At 39.9% G+C, this 20,890-nt stretch overlaps 2 protein-coding genes across 3 annotated transcripts; both read left to right on the forward strand.

Moving 5' to 3' along the window:
- Positions 1–5,653: 5,653 nt before the first annotated feature.
- Positions 5,654–9,144, forward strand: LOC129528715 (ret finger protein-like 4A). Of its 2 annotated transcripts, none has more exons than XM_055370640.2 (3): positions 5,654–5,922; positions 7,517–7,811; positions 8,323–9,144. In XM_055370640.2, the coding sequence occupies exons 2-3, from the start codon at positions 7,526–7,528 to the stop codon at positions 8,898–8,900; spliced, it is 864 nt and encodes a 287-aa protein (XP_055226615.1). In that variant the 5' UTR covers positions 5,654–5,922; positions 7,517–7,525; the 3' UTR covers positions 8,901–9,144. The 2 variants fall into 2 exon arrangements, with proteins under 2 accessions (XP_055226615.1, XP_055226616.1); XM_055370641.1 differs by having other exon boundaries at positions 5,706–5,763; positions 8,323–9,141.
- An 8,380-nt stretch (positions 9,145–17,524) lies between these two features.
- LOC101151087 (ret finger protein-like 4A) lies at positions 17,525–19,052 on the forward strand. The gene is made up of 2 exons (XM_031004613.3): positions 17,525–17,810; positions 18,322–19,052. The coding sequence occupies exons 1-2, from the start codon at positions 17,525–17,527 to the stop codon at positions 18,897–18,899; spliced, it is 864 nt and encodes a 287-aa protein (XP_030860473.2). The 3' UTR covers positions 18,900–19,052.
- Positions 19,053–20,890: the final 1,838 nt, after the last annotated feature.

Raw genomic sequence — 20,890 nt, forward strand, 5'->3', positions numbered from 1 at the left:
AGAGTCATTTGCCAATGTTTTCTATTTTCTGCAAGATTAGTGTACTGTGTGTTATGGAACTTATGAACTAAATAATACTTTGAATGTGACCCAACACAGTAACTGAATTTCAAATGATAAGGACCTATGAATACGGCAAAATTATATATGTTCATGTATTCAGTTTAACCCAACAACTGAACACTGACATTCATTTCAAGCGCACACCGAGTGTTTGCCACGAATATGTGTGGTTTTAGAGAGAACTCATTAGCATTAATTTGAAATACTATACACCGTCTCCTATGACGGCATCAGTGTTGAATCGGAAATCAATAACAGCAAGAAATCCACAAATTCTCCACATACATGCAAATTAAACAACCACTTCTAAATAAAATGATCAAACATGAAATTGCAATGGAAATTACAGCTATCCTGAGTTGAATGAAAAGCACACATTTCCAAAATTTCTAGATGCGGTTGAAGCTCACTGAGAAACTCACAATAGGAAGAAAATACCGTAATCAATCACCTGAATTTCTACTTGAAGTTACTTCACTAAGAACAATTCAATTGTCAGCATTTTGATGAAAACCATCTGACAAGTATCTGGGAAGTTCCAGACATTCTCACATCTTCCTGTCTTCTTCTGAGCCCTCCAAACGGTTGCAACCTCTGCCCGTTACCCAGTTCCAAAGTCGCTTCCACATTTTCAGGTACCTTAGTAGAATTGCCTCACTCCTGGTACCAATATTCTATATCAGTTCATTCTCACACTGCTCTAAAGAACTACCGGAGACTGGGTAATTTAGGAAGAAAAGAGGTTTCATTAATTTATAGTTCTGCAGGTCGCACGGGGAACATCACTGGGTGGCCTCGGGAAACTTAACAGTCATGGAGGATGGCAGAGGGGAAGCGGGTGGCTTTTTCACATAGTGACAGGAAAGAGAAAGGAAAGTACCATACACTTTGAAATCATCAGATCGTGTGAGAACTCACTCACGGTCATGGGAACAGCGTGGAGGAAATCCGTCCCCGTGATCCAATCACCTCCCACCTGGTCCCTCCCCCAACACTGAGGATGACAATTCAACATGCGATTTGGCTGGGGACACGGAGCCAAACCGTATCACTTGATATGATCCCACAGAATACTATTAATTTTCATTCAGTCTTTTATTTCTTAACAAATGGTGGTAAAGTATATGTCATTGACCATCTTAACCATTTTTAAGTGTAAAATTCAATGGTATTTTATGATGTCCATATTATTTTGCCACCATCACTGCCATTCATCTCCAGAAATCTTTTCATCTTCCAAAATTGAAACTGTATACCCATCCTAGCCCTCTTTTAAATCCATCTATTTGTTGTCTCGCCTGAGTGCCTTATGTATTCTGGATGTTAACCCCTTATCGGACGTGTGGTTTGCAAATATTTTCTCCCACTGTGTAGGTTGTCTCTTCACCTTATTGTTTCCTTTGTTGTGCAGCAGCTTTTACATGTGATGCGATCCCACTTGTCTATGTTTGCTTTTGTTGCCTGTGATTTAGGTGGTTATATCAAAAAAAAAGTTTGTCCAGACAAATTTCTGAGATCTTTCCCCCTGTGTTTTGATCTGATAGTTTTACCATTTCAGGTCTTTCATTTAACTCTTTTCTCCGTTTTGAGTTGATTCATGCATGCAGTTTGATGTAAAGATACAATTGTATTCTTCTCTGTGTGGATGAGTTCTTCGAGCACAATTTATTGAAGGGGCTGCACTTTCCCCATTTTGTATTGTGGATCCTTTGTCAAAAATGAATTTGCCACACGTGTGCACGTTTTTATGGGAGCTTTCTCTCCTGTTTCATTGGTAGAAACGGCTGTTTTTATTCTAGTACCACGTCGTTTTGTTTATAATAGTTTGATAATATATTTTGAAATCAAGTAATGTGATGTCTACAGCTGTGAGATTTTTCTGCATATGATTGTTTCAGTTATTTGGGGTCTTTTGTGGCTTCACACAAGTTTTAGGACTTTTTTCTCTTTTTCTGTGATAAATGACAATTGTGATTGGGATTGCATTGAATGTGTGGATCCCTTTGAGTGTATAGACATTTTAACAATATTAATTCTAATCCATGAACATGAGATATCCTTTTATTTGTGTTTTTGTCAATTTTGTTCATTGGTATTTTATACTTTTTATTGTACAGGTCTTTCTCCTTCTTTATTGAATTTACTCTGATGTTTGATTTTCTTATTGTTATTTTAATTGGAATTATTATTATGATATTTGGAGAGAGAGTCTCTCTCTGTTTTCCTGGCTGGAGTGTAGTGTAACGATCTCAGCTCACTGCAGACTCCTGCCTCAGGCCCCCAAGTAGCTGACATTACAGGTACCAGTCACCATGCTCAGCTTATTTTTGTCTTTTTGGTAGAGATAGAGTTTCACCATTTTGGCCAGGCTGGTCTCGAATTCCTGACCACAAGTGATCTGCCCACTTTGGCCTCCCAATATTCTGGGATTACAGGGGTGAGCCACCATACCTGGCCCAGAATTATTGTTTATTTTCTTTTTCAGGTAGTTTATTTACAATTCATAAAAATGCTAAGAATTTTTGTTTGTTGATTTTGTGTCTTGCACCTTCACTGAATTCATTTATCAGTCCTAACAGAATTTGTTGGAGTTTTTAGGGTTTTCTCTATATAAGATGGTGTCATCGGCAGTGACAATTTCACTTGCCTTGAATTAGATTTTCATAACATTTATAAAAACAAAAAAGAATGGAAAAACTTCTGTCGAACCTCTGTAGTGAGTTTTCATTTCAGTTATTTTACTTTATGTCCCTCAATTTCTAATTAGTTCATTTTTAAAATTTCTATTTGGTTATTGGTATTTTCTATTTTGTGAGGTGTTACTCTTCTAATTTACTTCAGTTCTTTGCCTGTTGTTTCCTTTAGTTCTTTTGGTCCTCCTTAGACAAGTAATTTAGTCTGTAGAGAGGAAGCCCAAGGTCTTGAGCACATTTACTTCATCTTGTGACTTGCAGACATTCTGTTCTCTTTGTGTACCTCATATTTTTTTGTTGATAATTGGAAGTTTTCTGTGGCAGACGCACATCAGATTCTCAAAGTTCACAGGATTTTTATTGTTATACTTGTGGGCTGTGGTTTTCTGTTTTTGTTTTGTTTTGTTTGGACTTAATGAAAGCATTTTGCAACGATTCCGTTGTTTCTCCTCTGTGGTCTCAGCTCATCCTGACTGACACTTCTCCTCATAGAACTTGGAGACTAGACGGCCCACGTGAGTGCTTCCTTATATCCTGGGCAAAACACAGAACCTAAGGAATCGTGAAGAAAAAAATTCAGAGCCACGGTTGGGCAATAACATGACCTGCCTGGTTCTGAGCCACCTCATCCATGCCCCGGCTGGACTGACGGTGGGGCCACGTGCTGGGCAGTGGCTCAGGGTAAGACAACAATGTCCGGGTTCACCTCAAATCCGTTTGCCGTACCAACACTGACAATGAGAGAAAGGAAGACAGTTTCCTTTAGAAACTGAGCCAAGCCCTGGGTTGTCAGAAACTCTGAGCTTCTCTTCATTGTTAAAGAAGAAAATGTGGCACATCTACACCACGGAATACTATGCAGCCATAAAAAAGGATGACTTCATGTTTTCTGCAGGGACATGGATGAAGCTGGAAACCATGATTCTCAGCAAACTACCACAAGATTGGAAAACCAAACACGGCATGTTCTCACTCATAAGTAGGAGTTGAACAATGAGAACACATGGACACAGGGAGAGGAACATCACACACTGGGACCTGTCCGGGGGCGGGAGGTTAAGGGAGGGACAGCATTAGGGAGAAATATCTAATGTAGTTGACGGGTTGATGGGTGCAGCAAGCCCACATGGCACATCTACAGCTATGTACCAAACCTGTACGTTCTGCACATGTACCCAAGAACTTAAAGTATAATTAGAAAAAAAAAAAAAAAAAGAAAAGTCTGCTTGTACAGTGAACAGGGTCTGTGGATCAGAAGCCACCGAAGCCAACAATTTACATCCGCTTCTGTGACACGCCTGCAGGGACAGGGCATGGAGAATGCAGCCCTTGCTGACTGGGATGTTGAAGGACAGGTTTATTCAAACCAGAAAACCCTCAAAGTACTGAACTGTGCATGAGAGCGGGCAAGGAAACTTCACCACTGTCTTAATAGAAGCCAGCGGAGCTGCTTTCTTTGAAAAGACGCAATTGGAAAAGATGTGGAAAGTATCTAACACCCAAAGCAACCCCACCAGTGTGCCAGCAATCCTAAGACGCTATTCTCTAATTCTGAACGGAAGAACTCCTCTCCCAAGACATGAGCATGAATGCAATTCCAGGCTGTAAGATATTTTGGGAGAATATTAGAGAGGCAAATCAATCCACTGGGCTTGGTGCTTTCCACAACTGAGGCCACCTGGTATTCCCAAAGAGAACATAAATTTTGTTCAAGCTTTACTCAAAGCAGATAAAAATTAAAAGATGTGAGGGATCAGTGCTCCAGGAACATGGGTCCATAAAATTACAAGCTGGAGAATAACTGCTCCCAGAAATGTGAGTATATTTTAAAAGGATTTATATCAGAAAATAAACCAATTAGAATTATGCCAGAAGAGATAAGCATTTTCTCCCTGCGTGCATATGTGTAGATACGGTATGTGTGTATACATGGACATACATGTGGCAGATTATATTATAGATCCCAATCAGTGAAGAAATGCAATGTGCAAGGATTTCATGTAATACATGCACCACAACGTAGAGATTTGTGTTTCTCCATTTGCCTTCATGAGATAAAAGGAATTGAGAACTGCCTTGGCTTTGAATAGGAAAGAAGAGAATCTAGCAATCACTAGAGAATGATTACTGTGGAGATGATTAAATTAAAGACTCTTAATTTAATCACATTAATGTAATCAAATCCTTTCCCACCTTACCTCCAGTCTCCCACTTTTACATTCTTATCCATGAACTCTGATCACCTATAATATATTTAATACATGAGGAACCCATTTTTGAACATTTCTAAAGAGGAAATGAATCTCATTTTACTTATGTTGTGATGTAAGGGACATAGAAAGATTGTAACAGTATCTTTTACCATTCATTTTTGATGCTGCAACTAAAAAGAAAAACCGGACTTTCACTGGCTGACTGATTGTCTGGAAACCGTTTTGGGATTTCTTTTCTAAGCTTCTTAATTAGAATCTTGACATTATAGAGAAAATGTTTTTGAGAGTTGAGTGTGGTCTGTGGAGTGTCCTATTAGTGACGACTTCTGAGTAGGCTTAACTCACCTCTTTTATTGAAATGTGAAAAGGTGTTACATTTATAATAGAAAACGCTTTGAAAGTCGCACTGTTCATTTTAGAGGAATTTTAAATGTCACCCCAAATTTTAAGATTTTAATTAATTTTAATTAATTTCCAAATTTTAATCAATAGGCATAATATTCAAGATCTTATCTAAAAATTATTCCGTGGCAATATTTTGTCCTTGTGAATTAAAATATAACACTGAAAACACAATCGTCTTCCTTTACGGTAAAAACCTGACCAATAGTAACCATCTCAATGATGGCAGAATGAAATCAGAATCTGATTGGGTTAAAAAGGAGGGAAAGGGTGTGGCTAAGGTGGGTGGAGAGACCCTCTCGTATAAAAGCCCCTGGCAGGCAGCTCTCACTCCAGATCTGAGCTGTCCGCAGAAGCAGCTGGAGGCCAGGGGAGAAACTCCTGAAGGAGAGGTGAGTTCAATCTCTTGGAATTCATTTTTACAAATGCGTATGAGAGTCTAGGGGAATGCAAGAATGTCTTGATTCCACAAGTGTTGTCTGAGGCCAACTCCATGACAGACACACTGTATTTCTGGAGGATAATGGGACCTCTGCCCTGGTAACAGTTAGGTAAGTCTTCGATTTTCAATACCAAGGCAAGAGACATGACAATCTCCATTTGCTTGAATTTCATCAGAATTTGGTAGACTTTCTGAAATGATGGACAGAGTTTCGGTGGCTGCGTTATTCAACGTCAGGTTTTCCTATGGGTTTGGTATAGTTTTCCTATTCTCCCCTTCCCACAACCCCTGGCAACCATCATTCTTCTCTTATTTTCTGATTTTTTTTTGTTCAGTTTTTTGTTCCTTTTAATTCAGAAAGAGAAAGGGAAGGAAATGAAAAGCAAAGTTTGTTTAAATTACTATTGCGGAAAAGGTCTGGCCGGATGCTGGGACCTACCTCTTCCAGGATGGGGATTCATTATTTCTTTAATTGTTTTGAGACAGGGTCTCACTCTGTCTGCCAGGCTGGAGTGCAGTGGCTATTTTCTGATTCTATGAGATCAGTCAAGTCAGATTCCACATAACTGAGATCATACAGTGTTCACTTCCCTCAGCCTCACTTATTTCACTTCCCATCATGCCCTCAGCCTTCATCCACATTGGTGCAATGCCAGAATTGCCTTCTTTGTTATGGTAGAATAATCCAATGTATATATCACCATATCCTCATCCATTTTTCTCTCACAGACTCTGGGGTTGGTTCCATGGGTCTTGTGAATAACGCAGCAGAGAACCTGAGAGTGCAGTTGTCTCTTTGACATGCTGACCTCTTTCTTTCACGTAGAAACGCAGAAGTAGGGTTGCTGGAACACAGGCAGTTCTATTCTTAATGTTTTCAGAAACGTCTCTACTATTTTCTTTTTGCTACGGCCTTGAAAATATTCCTTATATATTTTGGATATTAATCCACTGTCATATATATGGCTGCTTGTTTGTTTCTTTTTTAGTTCTGTTTTTTGCATTTTTTTTTTCCGCTATGCAGAATATTCAATTTTACCTGGTACGACTTATTTGTATTTTGTGTCTTGTCCTTTTGGTGTGCTATCAGGGCTTTCACCACATGCAGTTTACACAGTTCGGGAAGTAGAAGGTCTTCAAATGGACTCTAGCACTGTCCAATGGAAACATAAGATAACCCATATATGTAATTGTAAATTCATTTTCTGGTAGTCACATAAAATAGAACAAAGCAAGCCTAATGAATTTTGACTCAAAATATAATCATTTAACATGTGAGCAACTTTAAACGTTCTCAAGCAGATAGTTTACATTCTCTTTTCCCCCTTATGTCTTCAAAACGAAGAGTGTACTTGGCTCACAGCACATCTCCATTCAGATAAGCCCCATTTCAGGTCTCAATAGCCATTTGTGACTGGTGGCTAACATATCAAACAGCTCAGGTGTAGACTCCTTTCCTATTTCAACTCAAAGTCTCTCGGTGAATCATGCCCTTTATTCCAATGAGTATTACAGATATTAGAAGGTCAGGGCCTCGAGTCATTGACATTTGTATTCATGTTGTGTCTTCATCACTAGCAGTAGTGATTTTAAGTATCGTGCCATGATAGCTCCATGCATGTAAAGATAAAAGCCCCAAACACTATCAGCTGTTCATGCAGCTCGTGGAAATTCTAATACCATGTTCATTTTTTTTTCTATAGACATTTGCCATGGCCGAGCACTTCAAACAGGTCATTAGATGTCCTGTCTGTCTAAAAGATCTTGAAGACGCCGTGCAACTGAAATGTGGATATGCCTGCTGCCTCCAGTGCCTCAATTCACTCCAGAAGGAGCCTGATGGGGAAGGTTTACTGTGCCGTTTCTGCTCTGTGGTCTCTCAGAAGGATGACATCAAGCCCAAGTACAAGCTGAGGGCGCTGGTTTCCATCATCAAGGAACTAGAGCCCAAGCTGAAATCTGTTCTAACAATGAACCCAAGGATGAGGAAGTTTCAAGGTAAGGAATCTATAGGACCTGCCACAACCCATAAAAGGCACTGGGAAAACGACTTTCAAACATTTCTTCATTAAACATAGGCATTAGCAGGATATCTAGCTTCTAAAACTTCCATGCTTCCCAAACAACAGCAGTTCTCACCTTTGCGTAGAGATTTTCATGGAATCTGTGCAAGTTTGTAGAATACTTTGGAGAGCAAGCTACTGTCTTCTTTCATGTATCATATGTGCTAAATGGAAAACTAATTTTCATCCAATTATCCACTAACTTATTTCAAAAGGCATTTCTAATATGAATAAGGTGGACTTGTTACAATGATTATATGCATGCAGCCTATAGATAAAATTTAACCTCATCAGGTGGCCAAACAAGTTTCCCCAGGAAATTTTGATTTGGGAAAGAAAGTAGAATACAAGTAAAAGTGAATAATGTGTTTAAGTGTTTGCAGTCAAAGGGCAGAGGGAGTCTGTAGTGTGTGACTTTGCTGAACTCCTGGTTCTTCTTTGTACAGTGGATATGACCTTGGATGTGGACACAGCCAACAACTATCTCATCATTTCTGAAGACCTGAGGAGTTTCCGAAGTGGGGATTTGAGCCAGAATAGGAAGGAGCAAGCTGAGAGGTTCGACACTGCCCTGTGCGTCCTGGGCAACCCTGGCTTCACTTCCGGCCGCCATTACTGGGAGGTGGACGTGGGCACCAGCCAAGTGTGGGATGTGGGCGTGTGCAAGGAATCTGTGAACCGACAGGGGAAGATTGAGCTTTCTTCAGAACACGGCTTCTTGACTGTGGGTTGCAGACAAGGAAAGGTCTTTGCTGCCAGCACTGTGCCTATGACTCCTCTCTGGGTGGGTCCCCAGTTGCAAAGAGTGGGGATTTTCCTGGATGTAGGTATGAGGTCCATTTCCTTTTACAACGTTGGTGATGGGTGCCATATCTACACATTCATCGACATTCCTGTTTGCGAGCCATGGCGTCCATTTTTTGCTCATAAACGTGGAAGTCAAGATGATCAGAGCATCCTGAGTATCTGTTCTGTGATCAATCCAGCCAGTGCCAGTGCCCCGGTTTATTCTGGGGGAAAGTAAATAAACATTTGAACAAAATCATCTTTAGGAAGTTTCTGTACGCCCATAGCCATAGCTAGGAACTTTTCTGCTAGATACACATAGGTACAAAGGGACAGAAGGGAAAGAGCCATCACTGTGTAAACCATGAACAGAAAGCAATTATATTAATGAGGGGAAAATTACATTGTACTTAAAGTTTGTCATGTTGTTTTCTTTGGGGCTTATGTTTATATTTCTGTTCAATAAATATTTTGAAAATTCAGATTCATTTGCCAATGGTTTCTCTTTACTGCAAGATTAGTGTACTATGTGTTATGGAAGTTATGAACGAAATAATAATTTGAATGTGACCCAACACAGTAACTGAATTTCAAATGATAAGGACCTATGAATACGGCAAAATTATATATGTTCATGTATTCAGTTTAACCCAACAACTGAACACTGACATTCATTTCAAGCGCACACTGAGTGTTTGCCACGAATATGTGTGGTCTTAGAGAGAACTCATTAGCTATAAAATTGAAATACTATACACCCTCTCCTATGACGGCAAGAGAGTCAAATTAGAAATCAACAACAGGAAGAAATCCATAAATTCTCCACATACATGCAAATTAAATAACCACTTCTAAATAAAACGATCAAATATGAAACTACAATGGAAATTACAGCTATCCCGATTTGAATGAAAAGCACACATTTACAAAATTTCTAGATGCGGTTGAAGCTCAGTGAGAAACTCCTAATAGGAAGAAAACACCGTAATCAATCACCTGAATTTCTACTTGAACTTACTTCACTAAGAGCAATTCAATTGTCAGCATTTTGATGAAAACCATCTGACAAGTATCTGGGAAGTTCCAGACATTCTCACATCTTCCTGTCTTCTTCTGAGCCCTCCAAACGGTTGCAACCTCTGCCCGTTACCCAGTTCCAAAGTCGCTTCCACATTTTCAGGTACCTTAGTAGAATTGCCTCACTCCTGGTACCAATATTCTATATCAGTTCATTCTCACACTGCTCTAAAGAACTACCGGAGACTGGGTAATTTAGGAAGAAAAGAGGTTTCATTAATTTATAGTTCTGCAGGTCGCACGGGGAACATCACTGGGTGGCCTCGGGAAACTTAACAATCATGGAGGAAGGCAAAGGGGAAGCGAGTGGCTTTTTCACATAGTGACAGGAAAGAGAGAGAAAGGAAAGTGCCATACACTTTGAAATCATCATATCTTGTGAGAACTCACTCACGGTCATGGGAACAGCGTGGAGGAAATCCGTCCCCGTGATCCAATCACCTCCCACCTGGTCCCTCCCCCAACACTGAGGATGACAATTCAACATGAGATTTGGCTGGGGACACGGAGCCAAACCGTATCACTTGATATGATCCCACAGAATACTATTAATTTTCATTCAGTCTTTTATTTCTTAACAAATGGTGGTAAAGTATATATCATTGACCATCTTAACCATTTTTAAGTGTAAAATTCAATGGTATTTATGATGTCCATATTATTTCGCCACCATCACTGCCGTTCATCTCCAGAAATCTTTTCATCTTCCAAAATTGAAACTGTATACCCATCCTAGCCCTCTTTTAAATCCATCTATTTGTTGTCTGGCCTGAGTGCCTTATGTATTCTGGATATTAACCCCTTATCGGATGTATGGTTTGCAAATATTTTCTCCCACTGTGTAGATTGTCTCTTCACCTTATATTTTCCTTTGTTGTGCAGCAGCGTTTACACGTGATGCGATCCTACTTGTCTATGTTTGCTTTTGTTGCCTGTGATTTAGGTGGTTATATCAAAAAAATGTTTGCCCAGACAAATTTCTTAGATCTTTCCCCCTGTGTTTTGATCTGATAGTTTTACCATTTCAGGTCTTTCATTTAACTCTTTTCTCCGTTTTGAGTTGATTCATGCATGCAGTTTGATGTAAAGATACAATTGTATTCTTCTCTATGTGGATGAGTTCTTCGAGCACAATTTATTGAAGGGGCTGCACTTTCCCCATTTTGTATTGTGGATCCTTTGTCAAAAATGAATTTGCCACACGTGTGCACGTTTATATGGGAGCTTTCTCTCCTGTTTCATTGGTAGAAACGGCTGTTTTTATTCTAGTACCACGTCGGTTTGATTATAATAGTTCGATAATATATTTTGAAATCAAGTAATGTGATGTCTACAGCTGTGAGATTTTTCTGCATATGATTGTTTTAGCTATTTGGGGTCTTTTGTGGCTTCACACAAGTTTTAGGACTTTTTTCTCGTTTTCTGTGAAAAATGACAATTGTGATTGGGATTGCATTGAATGTGTGGATCCCTTTGAGTGTATAGACATTTTAACAATATTAATTCTAATCCATGAACATGAGATATCCTTTTATTTGTGTTTTTGTCAATTTTGTTCATTGGTATTTTATACTTTTTATTGTACAGGTCTTTCTCCTTTTTATTGAATTTACTCTGATGTTTGATTTTCTTATTGTTATTTTAATTGGAATTATTATTATGATATTTGGAGAGAGAGTCTCTCTCTGTTTTCCTGGCTGGAGTGTAGTGTAACGATCTCAGCTCACTGCAGACTCCTGCCTCAGGCCCCCAAGTAGCTGACATTACAGGTACCAGTCACCATGCTCAGCTTATTTTTGTCTTTTTGGTAGAGATAGAGTTTCACCATTTTGGCCAGGCTGGTCTCGAATTCCTGACCACAAGTGATCTGCCCACTTTGGCCTCCCAATATGCTGGGATTACAGGTGTGAGCCACCATACCTGGCCCGGAATTATTGTTTATTTTCTTTTTTAGATAGTTTATTTACAATTCATAAAAATGCTAAGAATTTTTGTTTGTTGATTTTGTGTCTTGCACCTTCACTGAATTCATTTATCAGTCCTAACAGAATTTGTTGGAGTGTTTAGGGTTTTCTCTATATAAGATGGTGTCATCGGCAGTGACAATTTCACTTGCCTTGAATTAGATTTTCATAACATTTATAAAAACAAAAAAGAATGGAAAAACTTCTGTCGAACCTCTGTAGTGAGTTTTCATTTCAGTTATTTTACTTTGTGCCCCTCAATTCCTAATTAGTTCATTTTTAAAATTTCTATTTGGTTCTTGATATTTTCTATTTTGTGAGGTGTTACTCTTCTAATTTACTTCAGTTCTTTGCCTGTTGTTTCCTTTAGTTCTTTTGGTCCTCCTTAGACAAGTAATTTAGTCTGTAGAGAGGAAGCCCAAGGTGTTGAGCACATTTATTTCATCTTGTGACTTGTAGACATTCTGTTCTCTTTGTGTGCCTCATATTTTTTTTGTTGATAATTGGAAGTTTTCTGTGGCAGACGCAGATCAGATTCTCAAAGTTCACAGGTTTTTATTGTTATACTGGTCGGCTGTGGTTTTCTGTTTTTGTTTTGTTTTGTTTGGACTTAATGAAACTATTTTGCAAGAATTCCGTTTTTTCTCCTCTGTGGTCTCAGCTCATCCTGACTGACACTTCTCCTCACAGAACTTGGTGACTAGATGACCACATGAGTGCTTCCTCATATCCTGGGCAAAACACAGAACCTAAGGAATCGTGAAGAAAAAAATTCAGAGCCACGGTTGAGAAATAGCATGACCTGCCTGGTTCTGAGCCACCTCATCCATGCCCCGGCTGGACTGAGGGTGGGCCCACGTGCTGGGCAGTGGCTCAGGGTAAGACCACAATGTCCGCGTTCACCTCAAATCCGTTTGCCGTACCAACACTGACAATGAGAGAAAGGAAGACAGTTTCCTTTAGAAACTGAGGCAAGCCCTGGGTTGTCAGAAGCTCTGAGCTTCTCTTCATTGTTAAAGAAGAAAGTGTGGCACATCTACACCACGGAATACTATGCAGGCATAAAAAAGGATGACTTCATGTTTTCTGCAGGGATGTGGATGAAGCTGGAAACCATGATTCTCAGCAAACTATCACAAGATTGCAAAACCAAACACGGCATGTTCTCACTCATAACTAGGAGTTGAACAATGAGAACCCACGGACACAGGGAGAGGTACATCACACACTGGGACCTGTCAGGGGGTGGGGTGTTAGGGGAGGGATTGCATTAGGGAGAAATACCTAATATAGGTGGCGGGTTGAAGGGCGCAGCAAGCCCACATGGCACATCTACAGCTATGTACCAAACGTGTACGTTCAGCACATGTACCCCAGAACTTAAAGTATAATTAAAAAAAAAAATAGAAAAGTGTGCTTGTACAGTGAACAGGGCCTGGGGATCGGAAGCCACCGACGCCAACCATTTACGTCCGCTTCTGTGACACGCCTGCAGGGAAGGGGCATGGAGAATACAGACCTCACTTACTGGGATGTTGAAGGACAGGTTTACTCAAACACAGAAGACCCCTAAAGTACTGAACTGTACATGAGAGCGGGCAAGGAAACTTTACCACTGTCTTAACAGAAGCCAGCGGAGCTGCTTTCTGTGAAAAGATGCAATTGGAAAAGATGTGGAAAGTATCTAACACCCAAAGCAACCCCACCAGTGTGCCAGCAATCCTCAGACGCTATTCTCTGATTCTGAACGGAAGAACTCCTCTCCCAAGACATGAGCATGAATGCAATTCCAGGCTGTAAGATATTTTGGGAGAATATCAGAGAGGCAAATCAATCCACTGGGCTTGGTGCTTTCCACAACTGAGGCCACCAGGTATTCCCAAAGAGAACATAAATTTTGTTCAAGCTTTACTCAAAGCAGATAAAAATTAAAAGATGTGAGGGATCAGTGCTCCAGGAACATGGGTCCATAAAATTACAAGCTGGAGAATAACTGCTCCCAGAAATGTGAGTATATGTTAAAAGGATTTATATCAGAAAATAAACCAATTAGAATTATGCCAGAAGAGATAAGCATTTTCTCCCTGCATGCATATGTGTAGATACGGTATGTGTGTATACATGGACATACATGTGGCAGATTATATTATAGATCCCAATCAGTGAAGAAATGCAACGTGCAAGGATTTCACATAATATATGCACCACAACGTAGAGATTTGTGTTTCTCCATTTGCCTTCATGAGATAAAAGGAATTGAGAACTGCCTTGGCTTTGAATAGGAAAGAAGAGAATCTAGCAATCACTAGAGAATGATTACTGTGGAGATGATTCAATTAAAGACTCTTAATTTAATCACATTAATGTAATCAAATCCTTTCCCACCCTACCTCCAGTCTCCCACTTTTACATTCTTATGCATGAACTCTGATCACCTATAATATATTTAATACATGAGGAACCCATTTTTGAACATTTTTAAAGAGGAAATGAATCTCATTTTACTTATGTTGTGATGTAAGGGAAATAGAAAGATTGTAACAGTAACTTTTACCTTTCATTTTAGATGCTGCAACTAAAAAGAAAAACCGGACTTTCACTGGCTGACTGATTGTCTGGAAACCGTTTTGGGATTTCTTTCCTAAGCTTCTTAATTAGAATCTTTAGATTATAGAGAAAATGTTTTTGAGAGTTGAGTGTGGTCTGTGGAGTGTCCTATTAGTAACGACTTCTGAGTAGGCTTAACTCACCTCTTTTATAGAAATGTAAAAAGGTGTTACATTTATAAGAGAAAACTCTTTGAAAGTCGCACCGTTCATTTTAGAGGAATTTTAAATGTCACCCCAAATTTTAAGATTTTAATTAATTTTAATTAATTTCCAAATTTTAATCAATAGGCATAATATTCAAGATCTTATCTAAAAATTATTACGTGGCATTATTTTGTCCTTGTGAATTAAAATATAACACTGAAAACACAATCGTCTTCCTTTACGGTAAAAACCTGACCAGTAGTAACCATCTCAATGATGGAAGAATGAAATCAGAATCTGATTGGGTTGAAAAGGAGGGAAAGGGTGTGGCTAAGGTGGGTGGAGACACCCTCTCGTATAAAAGCCCCTGGCAGGCAGCTCTCACTCCAGATCTGAGCTGTCCGCAAAAGCAGCTGGAGGCCAGGGGAGAAACTCCTGAAGGAGAGGTGAGTTCAATCTCTTGGAATTCATTTTTACAAATGCGTATGAGAGTCTAGGGGAATGCAATAATGTCTTGATTCCACAAGAGTTGTCTGAGGCCAACTCCATGACAGACACACTGTATTTCTGGAGGATAATGGGACATCTGCCCTGGTAACAGTTAGGTAAGTCTTCGATTTTCAATACCGAGGCAAGAGACATGACAATCTCCATTTGCTTGAATTTCATCAGAATTTGGTAGACTTCCTGAAATGATGGACAGAGGTTCCGTGGCTGCGTTATTCAACGTCAGGTTTTCCTATGGGTTTGGTATTGTTTTCCTATTCTCCCCTTCCCACAACCCCTGGCAACCATCATTCTTCTCTTATTTTCTGATTTTTTTTTTGTTCAGTTTTTTGTTCCTTTTAATTCAGAAAGAGAAAGGGAAGGAAATGAAAAGCAAAGTTTGTTTAAATTACTATTGCGGAAAAGATCCGGCCGATGCTGGGACCTACCTCTTCCAGGATGGCGATTCATTATTTCTTTTATAATTTTGAGACAGGGTCTCGCTCTGTCTGCCAGGCTAGAGTGCAGTGGCTATTTTCTGATTCGATGAGATCAGTCAAGTCAGATTCCACATAACTGAGATCATACAGTGTTCACTTCCCTCAGCCTCACTTATTTCACTTCCCATCATGCCCTCGGCCTTCATCCACATTGGTGCAATGCCAGAATTGCCTTCTTTTTTATGGTAGAATAATCCAATGTATATATCACCATTTCCTCATCCATTGTTCTCTCACAGACTCTAGGGTTGTTTCCATGGCTCTTGTGAATAACGCAGCAGAGAACCTGAGAGTGCAGATGTCTCTTTGACATGCTGACCTCTTTCTTTCACGTAGAAACACAGAAGTAGGGTTGCTGGAACACAGGCAGTTCTATTCTTAATATTTTCAGAAACCTCCCTACTATTTTCTGTAGTGGTTGTACCAATTTTCTTTCCCACCAACCGTGCACAAGGGTTCCTCTTTCTCCACGGCCTTACCAACACTTATCTATTGTCTTTTTGATCATAGCCATCCTAGCAGAGAGGGGGTAAAATGTCATCGCGGTTTTGTTGCTGGAGGGCTCAGGAGGCTCTCTGGATGCCAGAGAGACCCCAGTCCCAGCCAGTTTCCAGGTTCTGGATGCTGTCGTGAGAAGGAATTCAGGGATGAGCTAGAATGAAGTGAAGGCAAGAAGTTTCTATTCCAGAGCAAAAGCACACTGTTAGGAGAGAAGTGTGGGCATGATTCTGAAAGCTGGTGGCGTTCAAAGGAGTTCCTGGTTTCTATTTTTGTCAGTCCTTCTAATTAGGAGGTGAACTAATCATTAGGTTTTCAAGGAAAAAAGCAGAGATTTTTTTAGAATTGGTGAGGTACCCATTTTTGTACTACATATGGGCATGCTGGGGTCAGCCGTGACACTGCAGAGTGTGTGATTTAGTGTGGTAATGACCGTGGTCATTACTGTGGCAATGCTTTCAAGCAGCTTAACTCCCTCCGGTTTTTTAGCACCTCATAAGCGCAGGTTCCTCCTTGTCCTTGTAATTTGAATGACAAGTGGCTAATTTTAACAGCCACTGTTTTGGTCTTATGTGAAACTGTCACTGGATACGTTCTCCATTCTCTTGTGACCACACAGTATTCCTGCCTCAGTTTAAATTGCATGTCTCGGACGGTGAGTGAGGTTGAGCTTGTTCCTCAGTACTTGCTGGTCATTGGTGTGTGCTTTTCAGAGAAATGTCTATTCAGGCTTTTGCCAATTGGAATTTGGATTATTTTGGCTTTTTCTTTCTTTTTGTTACGGCCTTGAAAATATTCCTTATATATTTTGGATATTAATCCACTGTCATATATATGGCTGCTTGTTTGTTTCTTTTTTAGTTCTGTTTTTTGCATTTTTTTTTTCCGCTATGCAGAATATTCAATTTTACCTGGTACGACTTATTTGTATTTTGTGTCTTGTCCTTTTGGTGTGCTATCAGGGCTTTCACCACATGCAGTTTACACAGTTCGGGAAGTAGAAGGTCTTCAAATGGACTCTAGCACTGTCCAATGGAAACATAAGATAACCCATATATGTAATTGTAAATTCATTTTCTGGTAGTCACATAAAATAGAACAAAGCAAGCCTAATGAATTTTGACTCAAAATATAATCATTTAACATGTGAGCAACTTTAAACGTTCTCAAGCAGATAGTTTACATTCTCTTTTCCCCCTTATGTCTTCAAAACGAAGAGTGTACTTGGCTCACAGCACATCTCCATTCAGATAAGCCCCATTTCAGGTCTCAATAGCCATTTGTGACTGGTGGCTAACATATCAAACAGCTCAGGTGTAGACTCCTTTCCTATTTCAACTCAAAGTCTCTCGGTGAATCATGCCCTTTATTCCAATGAGTATTACAGATATTAGAAGGTCAGGGCCTCGAGTCATTGACATTTGTATTCATGTTGTGTCTTCATCACTAGCAGTAGTGATTTTAAGTATCGTGCCATGATAGCTCCATGCATGTAAAGATAAAAGCCCCAAACACTATCAGCTGTTCATGCAGCTCGTGGAAATTCTAATACCATGTTCATTTTTTTTTCTATAGACATTTGCCATGGCCGAGCACTTCAAACAGGTCATTAGATGTCCTGTCTGTCTAAAAGATCTTGAAGACGCCGTGCAACTGAAATGTGGATATGCCTGCTGCCTCCAGTGCCTCAATTCACTCCAGAAGGAGCCTGATGGGGAAGGTTTACTGTGCCGTTTCTGCTCTGTGGTCTCTCAGAAGGATGACATCAAGCCCAAGTACAAGCTGAGGGCGCTGGTTTCCATCATCAAGGAACTAGAGCCCAAGCTGAAATCTGTTCTAACAATGAACCCAAGGATGAGGAAGTTTCAAGGTAAGGAATCTATAGGACCTGCCACAACCCATAAAAGGCACTGGGAAAACGACTTTCAAACATTTCTTCATTAAACATAGGCATTAGCAGGATATCTAGCTTCTAAAACTTCCATGCTTCCCAAACAACAGCAGTTCTCACCTTTGCGTAGAGATTTTCATGGAATCTGTGCAAGTTTGTAGAATACTTTGGAGAGCAAGCTACTGTCTTCTTTCATGTATCATATGTGCTAAATGGAAAACTAATTTTCATCCAATTATCCACTAACTTATTTCGAAAGGCATTTCTAATATGAATAAGGTGGACTTGTTACAATGATTATATGCATGCAGCCTATAGATAAAATTTAACCTCATCAGGTGGCCAAACAAGTTTCCCCAGGAAATTTTGATTTGGGAAAGAAAGTAGAATACAAGTAAAAGTGAATAATGTGTTTAAGTGTTTGCAGTCAAAGGGCAGAGGGAGTCTGTAGTGTGTGACTTTGCTGAACTCCTGGTTCTTCTTTGTACAGTGGATATGACCTTGGATGTGGACACAGCCAACAACTATCTCATCATTTCTGAAGACCTGAGGAGTTTCCGAAGTGGGGATTTGAGCCAGAATAGGAAGGAGCAAGCTGAGAGGTTCGACACTGCCCTGTGCGTCCTGGGCAACCCTGGCTTCACTTCCGGCCGCCATTACTGGGAGGTGGACGTGGGCACCAGCCAAGTGTGGGATGTGGGCGTGTGCAAGGAATCTGTGAACCGACAGGGGAAGATTGAGCTTTCTTCAGAACACGGCTTCTTGACTGTGGGTTGCAGACAAGGAAAGGTCTTTGCTGCCAGCACTGTGCCTATGACTCCTCTCTGGGTGGGTCCCCAGTTGCAAAGAGTGGGGATTTTCCTGGATGTAGGTATGAGGTCCATTTCCTTTTACAACGTTGGTGATGGGTGCCATATCTACACATTCATCGACATTCCTGTTTGCGAGCCATGGCGTCCATTTTTTGCTCATAAACGTGGAAGTCAAGATGATCAGAGCATCCTGAGTATCTGTTCTGTGATCAATCCAGCCAGTGCCAGTGCCCCGGTTTATTCTGGGGGAAAGTAAATAAACATTTGAACAAAATCATCTTTAGGAAGTTTCTGTACGCCCATAGCCATAGCTAGGAACTTTTCTGCTAGATACACATAGGTACAAAGGGACAGAAGGGAAAGAGCCATCACTGTGTAAACCATGAACAGAAAGCAATTATATTAATGAGGGGAAAATTACATTGTACTTAAAGTTTGTCATGTTGTTTTCTTTGGGGCTTATGTTTATATTTCTGTTCAATAAATATTTTGAAAATTCAGATTCATTTGCCAATGGTTTCTCTTTACTGCAAGATTAGTGTACTATGTGTTATGGAAGTTATGAACGAAATAATAATTTGAATGTGACCCAACACAGTAACTGAATTTCAAATGATAAGGACCTATGAATACGGCAAAATTATATATGTTCATGTATTCAGTTTAACCCAACAACTGAACACTGACATTCATTTCAAGCGCACACTGAGTGTTTGCCACGAATATGTGTGGTCTTAGAGAGAACTCATTAGCTATAAAATTGAAATACTATACACCCTCTCCTATGACGGCAAGAGAGTCAAATTAGAAATCAACAACAGGAAGAAATCCATAAATTCTCCACATACATGCAAATTAAATAACCACTTCTAAATAAAACGATCAAATATGAAACTACAATGGAAATTACAGCTATCCCGATTTGAATGAAAAGCACACATTTACAAAATTTCTAGATGCGGTTGAAGCTCAGTGAGAAACTCCTAATAGGAAGAAAACACCGTAATCAATCACCTGAATTTCTACTTGAACTTACTTCACTAAGAGCAATTCAATTGTCAGCATTTTGATGAAAACCATCTGACAAGTATCTGGGAAGTTCCAGACATTCTCACATCTTCCTGTCTTCTTCTGAGCCCTCCAAACGGTTGCAACCTCTGCCCGTTACCCAGTTCCAAAGTCGCTTCCACATTTTCAGGTACCTTAGTAGAATTGCCTCACTCCTGGTACCAATATTCTATATCAGTTCATTCTCACACTGCTCTAAAGAACTACCGGAGACTGGGTAATTTAGGAAGAAAAGAGGTTTCATTAATTTATAGTTCTGCAGGTCGCACGGGGAACATCACTGGGTGGCCTCGGGAAACTTAACAATCATGGAGGAAGGCAAAGGGGAAGCGAGTGGCTTTTTCACATAGTGACAGGAAAGAGAGAGAAAGGAAAGTGCCATACACTTTGAAATCATCATATCTTGTGAGAACTCACTCACGGTCATGGGAACAGCGTGGAGGAAATCCGTCCCCGTGATCCAATCACCTCCCACCTGGTCCCTCCCCCAACACTGAGGATGACAATTCAACATGAGATTTGGCTGGGGACACGGAGCCAAACCGTATCACTTGATATGATCCCACAGAATACTATTAATTTTCATTCAGTCTTTTATTTCTTAACAAATGGTGGTAAAGTATATATCATTGACCATCTTAACCATTTTTAAGTGTAAAATTCAATGGTATTTATGATGTCCATATTATTTCGCCACCATCACTGCCATTCATCTCCAGAAATCTTTTCATCTTCCAAAATTGAAACTGTATACCCATCCTAGCCCTCTTTTAAATCCATCTATTTGTTGTCTGGCCTGAGTGCCTTATGTATTCTGGATGTTAACCCCTTATCGGATGTATGGTTTGCAAATATTTTCTCCCACTGTGTAGGTTGTCTCTTCACCTTATATTTTCCTTTGTTGTGCAGCAGCGTTTACACGTGATGCGATCCTACTTGTCTATGTTTGCTTTTGTTGCCTGTGATTTAGGTGGTTATATCAAAAAAATGTTTGCCCAGACAAATTTCTTAGATCTTTCCCCCTGTGTTTTGATCTGATAGTTTTACCATTTCAGGTCTTTCATTTAACTCTTTTCTCCGTTTTGAGTTGATTCATGCATGCAGTTTGATGTAAAGATACAATTGTATTCTTCTCTATGTGGATGAGTTCTTCGAGCACAATTTATTGAAGGGGCTGCA

This window comes from Gorilla gorilla, chromosome 20, assembly GCF_029281585.2.
Source record: "Gorilla gorilla gorilla isolate KB3781 chromosome 20, NHGRI_mGorGor1-v2.1_pri, whole genome shotgun sequence".
NCBI classification, from domain to species: Eukaryota; Metazoa; Chordata; class Mammalia; order Primates; family Hominidae; genus Gorilla; species Gorilla gorilla.